Source organism: Curcuma longa, chromosome 17, assembly GCF_044706935.1.
Source record: "Curcuma longa cultivar G26 ecotype Majalengka, Jawa Barat chromosome 17, ITB_CL_G26_1.1, whole genome shotgun sequence".
NCBI classification, from domain to species: Eukaryota; Viridiplantae; Streptophyta; class Magnoliopsida; order Zingiberales; family Zingiberaceae; genus Curcuma; species Curcuma longa.
This window is the reverse complement of record NC_133877.1, coordinates 2140790-2146798: the sequence shown is the minus strand read 5'-3', so window position 1 is coordinate 2146798 and position 6009 is coordinate 2140790. Positions and strand designations below refer to the sequence as shown.

The following is a 6009-nucleotide window of genomic DNA, read 5'->3' as shown; positions in this document are numbered from 1 at the left end:
ATCTGGAATGATTATTTTGCTAAAATAAAATCTAAATGAATTTGAATTGTACAGTTTGTGGTAGGTACAATGCTATTTCCAAATTCCATACAGAACACCACAGCAATCCATTCCCAACACAAGCACTCCCCAATAGAGGTAACTGATTAGTTGTTAATTTGCCATCAATTCTAGACATGAACAACTTTCCAGGGACAACAATAAGAACAATGCACTGTCAACATATGAAAAGAGAAATTATCATGCAGATTCAGTCACCCTTTGTCTTTGGCCTCATGCATCGACAGGAGCCTCTCTTCTTCTTACGAACTTCTCTCTTTCCATATATGTATTCTTTCAGCAGTATTCCAGATTTCTCCACAATTTTAGTCTTTCTGATGCTGTTTTCTTCTTCAATTTTCAGCACTTGTAACTGCACTTTCTGCAGCTCCAGCTCCAGCTTTCCGATTTTTTCAGACACTTTCTCAGCTCGATCTGAGATTTGCCTTCTGATTCTGCTTCCTGCATCTTTCTTAATCTCCCTGACTTCGTTGTTGGATTCAGACAAGTCTCCAGCTTTATTTGTTAACTTGCTGTTGAGGTCGACCAGCTTAGAGATGGTTGCCTCAGCCTCCTGCAGTTGGATTTTGACAGCATCGAATTCAAGTGTGGTGTTGTTGATCTTTTCTAGTGCTTCCATTTTCTTGTGCAGTTCTTGTATGCTTGCTTGAAGTGCCAAGAGCCTCTGAGCATTAGAACAAAGTCTCTCCATGGCCATTTGGTTCCGTTCATGGTCGGATTCTATCTCAGATTTTTTAGGTTCCTCTAATTTGTCGATGCCCAACTCTTTCTCAGATACCAGCTCATTTGAAGCATGGATTCTCTCCACTTCCTCAATTAAGATGGGTGATTTCTGCTTTTGTTTACTGCTATCATTTTCAGTTGTTCCCCACAGTTCAAGCCTTTGATAAAAGGTTTCCTTGACATTTTCTCTCTTTCTTCCTTCATGAGAATGGATGTCCTTCAATTGTGCTGGAAGTGATGAAGCATTCAACACAATGTCAAGCTCTATATCTCTCATAATCTTTCCATATTTTTTCTTGCGGCAATCATTGTCAGAGTTGTCTTTTGATCTCAGTGCTTCTATTTCGTGCCATGCAGCCTCTAAGCTAGCATTTGAGTCTAACCTTTCCAGCTCCAAGAGGCTCCTGGTATCCTTCACTATCTTCTGAAGTGCCCTGATCTTCGCTTTTAAGTTGCACAATTCCAGAATTCCTAGCTGCGATCGGGCACAATAAGCTTGGCTTATCTCTTGCTTCTTGTACATATGGCTGACTTGGTTGCCCTGAAAAAAAGAACACTGGACTTATTTGTTATAGTGAAAAATGTAGATGAGTAGCTACTTGACACAACAATTTGGTTCATTTGCTTGTTTGGATAAAACTAGTTTCATAAGTGTAGATACTTAGGTTCAATGATGATTAGGATGATCAGTGCAAGAGTTCATTAGCATTATTTTATTTTTATTCAACACAAAACCAAAATATATGCAAGGCTAAACTAAAGAACCTGTTTTCCCTGGTTGCTTGGTGATGGATGGTATTTCCCTAAAGATTGAGTCTGTTCTTCCAAGATATTGATATCATCCAAGAATGTCTCTAGAATTGACATATACGTATTGACTTCTTTGTTCAATCTTCTGTTGTCGACCTCAAGGCTATTCACTTTCTCCTTCAGTTGGTTGACTGTTTCATCTCTGATCATGATTTCATCATGTAAAGCTTTCCTGTGTAGCATTGCATTTCTCTGTATGCTTTCACATTGCAGTATCTGTTCAATTACTTTATCTCTAAAGAATGTTACACTAACTGTGGCACTCTGTATGCTGTTCAGCAGTGACGAAATTTCTGCCTGATAGTCTTTTTCGATTCCACAATTATCATTTTTCTCCATTTCTTGTTTAACTACCTTAGCTTCAACAGCCTTGATCTTAGGTTCTTCTATGTTCCTTGCGACTTGCAGCTGTTGTACAATCTGCTTTTCTTGCTGCAACTCCATGTCTTTATCTAGTAACAGGTTATTTTCAGTACGAGTCTGTAGATTTAGATTTTCACAGGCATTTATTACATTTCTGGCCATGTTCATGTCATTGTGAAGTCTCGACAAACATCTTCTGCATTCGTTCAAGTTGGTGAATGATAATTCGAGCTGTTTGTTCTCAAGTTCAAGCATGTTAACTTTTCTGTGGACCTGCATTATCTCCTGGATCAGTTCATCTTGTGCCTTGCAAAGATAGTCCCTTTCATCACTCACCAGCTTCATCTCCAATCCTGTCTCAGCAAGGTAACTCTTGAGGGACACACAAAGGTAATCTAAGGTCATGATCTCTGCAAGCAAGAAGTTGGTCTCCTCCTCCAAGTTGTCCTTCTTTATTGTCACTGCATTTAGTTTCTTCGCGAGAAGCTGGTTTTCTTCAACCATTCTAGTGGTTTGCCTCTGCGACTTGCGGTGAGCCTCTTGTAACTGTGACAACTGCCTAAATAGAATGTCTGCTTCATCCTTCAATAGCTCCTCCCTCTGGTTGCTACTCTGCAACTCTTCCTCCAATTGTTTGTTCTTTTCTATTAGCACTGTAAGGTCCCTTTCCCTTGATTGAGTTTCTCTATTACAAGCCAAAACTTCTCCTCTAAGATCCGCGACATACAATCCAAACTGCTGAAGAAGAGTAACAACCACTGATTTTTCAAGAATCAGAATTTGCTTCTCTTCATGTGCCTCTGAAATAGAATTGATCAAGCGTCTGACTTCATGTAAAATAAGTTGTAAAAGAAATTCTTCTTTGGCATCATCCAATGAACCACATTTCAGATCAATCTCAAGCATGCTTGTTATTTGAAGGATCCACCCCCTTAATTTCTCACTTTTCTTTTCCTTCTCTTTAGTGATGCATTTTTGCTTGAGCTCATGTAAACATCTTTGCAAGATGAATATTTCAATCTGACCATTGATGACCATTTGCTGTTCCACTTCCAGTTCTTCCTCCATCTTCCAACACTGCTGCTCCCCAAGGTGGAGCTGGTTTTCTAATGCACTCAGCTGATCTTTACTCGAATGAATGAGAGATCGATGCTTTTCCTTTTCGAGCCTCAGAAATTCTTGCAATTCAGCAACATATTGAAGTGCCGAAGCTTTTTCGATCTCCAGATTTGAGCATTTACCTTCTAATTCAGTGTAGCCATTCACCAAGTTCCTCAAACTCCAGCTGATTCTTTCGACCTGAACCAATGACTATTTTTTCAGTATTCTAAAGCAATGCACAAGATTGTACAAGAAAACAGAACTGAACATACCTTTGTCTGAAGAGTATCCTTTTCAGGAAGAAGCGAGTATTTCTGACCATGAAGAGATCGACAACATTCATCTATGATTTTGAAATTTCCTTTCAGAATATTTAGTTCAGCATTCACATCAGAGAGGGAATTCTCCAAGAATGTATTTCTGCCCAGGAGTTTCTCGATGTTCTGAGCAGCCACATCCATATGAGAGAGGAGCACATCCTTCTCATCTCGATCCAGAAAAATCCTTCTGCTGAGATTTTCGTATCTCTTTTCTAAAATTTTAATCTTCTCTCGTAATGCTTCCAGTTCTTCATTCGCATCTGAAAGTGAAGCTTCCAGTATGGCATTCTGCTCCGACATTGATTGAATCTTTCTATGGTTCTTGATGGTCTCCTTCAAGTCATTGTTTCCGTCTTTCAAATCTTTTATCATCGCCTGAAGATCCTCCATCTCCACCGTGACTGCTCGTATTTGCTCTTGCAAGATCCTGTGCCTTTGTGCTGAATTTTTCCTGTCGTCTTTCAGTTGGCATAGCTCGATCTTAAGGACTTCCTTCTCTCCTCTGCATCGTTCGAGTTCTTCTCCCAGTTTCTCCTGTATACTCTTGAGGAACACGATCTCATCCTGTAGATTGATTATTTCTTCCTCTAAGCTCAACTTGATCAGTTCCATCTCTTGCAATTTCTCACGCGACTGTTCCAACTTCTGCATGCAGAGAACTTCTTCATGCTCCTGTAGAGATTCCTCTTTATATTTGCATAGCTCTAGATGAAGAACTCTCCTGTCCTCTCTGCAAATTTCAAGTTCATCATTCAGTTTTGCTATCGAATCCTTCAGGAAAATGATCTCATCCTGCAGATTCAGCATTTCTACTGCAGACGAAAGACTTTGTTCATTCAGTCTGTTGTTTTCCTCCTCCAGCTTCTTCAGTTTCTTTCATTCTGGTTCTCGATGATCTTTCGAAGAGACTCCGTTTCAGCACTGGCATCTTGAATTTGCTTCTTCAGCAGCTGCTGCACCTTCTCTGAATTGTTTCGGTCTTGTTTGATTTCACAGAGCTCCTGGTACTGCAGCTCCTTTTCATCTTGAAGCTTTCCTTTGAGTCCTCTCAGGGAAATTATCTCATCCTGCAGATCGATGATCTTGAGAGTAGATAAAAGCTTTTGCTCATTGGCTCTGTTGTTTTCCTCCCTAACCTTCTGAAGTTCTTCCTCCAATCTCAATTTGGTCATCTCTTCCTGGGACTGACATATTGCTCCTCTTCATTTAGCTTCTTTGAAGTGTCCAATTCTAACTGTAAAGCTTGATTTGCCTTCTGCAGAAGAAGGATTTGCTCCTTGGAACGAGTTGAACTTGTAGCTTCCTTCTTAAGATCTTCTTGGATGCGAGAGATCTCAGTTTCTAAGTAAGCTATTCTTGCCATGGATTCGCCATACCGAAAAAGAGCATCTTCTTTCTGAGCTTTCTCCTTGTCGACACGATCAAACTGGGAAGCGATCTGGTTCTTGAAATCCAGGTTTTCCTTCGACAACCGGGAAATCTCTTCTTGAAGCAACTTCATTTCTGTAAAGTCTCGATCTTCTGTAAACATCTCAGGCAAGTTCTTCAGATCGATCTCCTCAGGAAAAGCTCCACCGATCTTCATGGCTTCATAAATATCATCGCCGTCAAAAAGTTCAAACATTTCAGAATCCATCGGCTCCACCTCTGAGGCTGCAGGAAATCCAGTCGGCAGCTCATCAGAAACTTCAAGTGGGATCTGGTTTGGAAAAACAACAGCCATCGTCCGGTGAGCCTGGCGAAGAACTCCTGTGGCATTGTCGTATCTCTCTGCTAAAGCACGGTAAGCGCGGTAGAATTCCTCCACTAGTTTCATAAGCTCAGGTCTTTTCTTGTAGTACATTTCTGCTCGTTTTGCAAAGGAATCAGCATCCTCTTCTATGATCTTGATCATCACTTTTATCTTGCTATCCATATCTGTTCATATTTAGCAAAAGATATCCAATACTTAGCATCAAGTTACTTGCTAACTACAAACAAGAACAAAGTTGGATCGAAATTCTTCACCTGCGAGGTTCTCCTGAAGCCACTTAGAATTCTTAGGACTGATATGGCTGTTCCACCACCATGAGTACAAGCGCCTCGACCCCGAGTGCGAAACTGTCGCCATGATCGAAGGCCAAGACTTAGCTACACTTCAGTTTCGAGGAAGAAGAAAGAAGCCAAATCTGATGCAGTCAGTTGCACAAGGAGATCACATAACTGGAATAGAGCTACAAAGTGATCACTCGATGGCAAATCACATCCGAAAACAACACGAATTCACAATTAAGGCCAGGAATCAAAAAGAAAGATAACAGACAAGGATGAAAAGGACTTCTCTCCCACATTGAGTTGGTGAGACAGCAACCAAAACCTTAGAATTGAATCCAAACTGATAGATATTTCACATCTGATCTCCATGAAATGGTGTTCCAATAGACAGTGCACTAGCTAGCAAGGCTCTTCATGGAAGCCATTGTCAAATAATTTGACTCGCTTTGAAGTAACTGCTGTTGGAGATCTCTCTAAACTGCAGTAGATGGAAGCCAAGCAATCAAAATGACAACTTCTTCTTCACAGGTAGGAAAACAAACCAAAGAAATCATCAACAGAACCAATCCATGGAGGCACTTAGAATAGACCATTTGTT

At 40.5% G+C, this 6009-nt stretch overlaps 1 protein-coding gene across 1 annotated transcript; it reads right to left on the bottom strand.

Moving 5' to 3' along the window:
• Nucleotides 1-189: 189 nt before the first annotated feature.
• Nucleotides 190-5516, bottom strand: LOC141811936 (protein NETWORKED 1A-like). Its single transcript, XM_074700020.1, has 7 exons — nucleotides 5385-5516; nucleotides 4874-5294; nucleotides 4337-4535; nucleotides 4095-4250; nucleotides 3330-4061; nucleotides 1549-3267; nucleotides 190-1324 (listed from the first exon to the last, which is right to left on the bottom strand). The coding sequence occupies exons 1-7, from the start codon at nucleotides 5485-5487 to the stop codon at nucleotides 251-253; spliced, it is 4404 nt and encodes a 1467-aa protein (XP_074556121.1). The 5' UTR covers nucleotides 5488-5516; the 3' UTR covers nucleotides 190-250.
• Between the last annotated feature and the right edge of the window lie 493 nt (nucleotides 5517-6009).

Excerpts from the sequence above, each read along its gene's own strand:
- LOC141811936 (XM_074700020.1), bottom strand. The coding sequence starts at position 5,487 with ATGGCGACAGTTTCGCACTCGGGGTCGAGGCGCTTGTACTCATGGTGG. Across the intron at positions 4,062-4,094 it reads TTTGCAGAGAGGACAGGAGA|GAATCTCTACAGGAGCATGA; the intron begins GTTCTTCATCTA and ends AAATATAAAGAG. Across the intron at positions 1,325-1,548 it reads CAAGCAACCAGGGAAAACAG|GGCAACCAAGTCAGCCATAT; the intron begins GTTCTTTAGTTT and ends TCTTTTTTTCAG.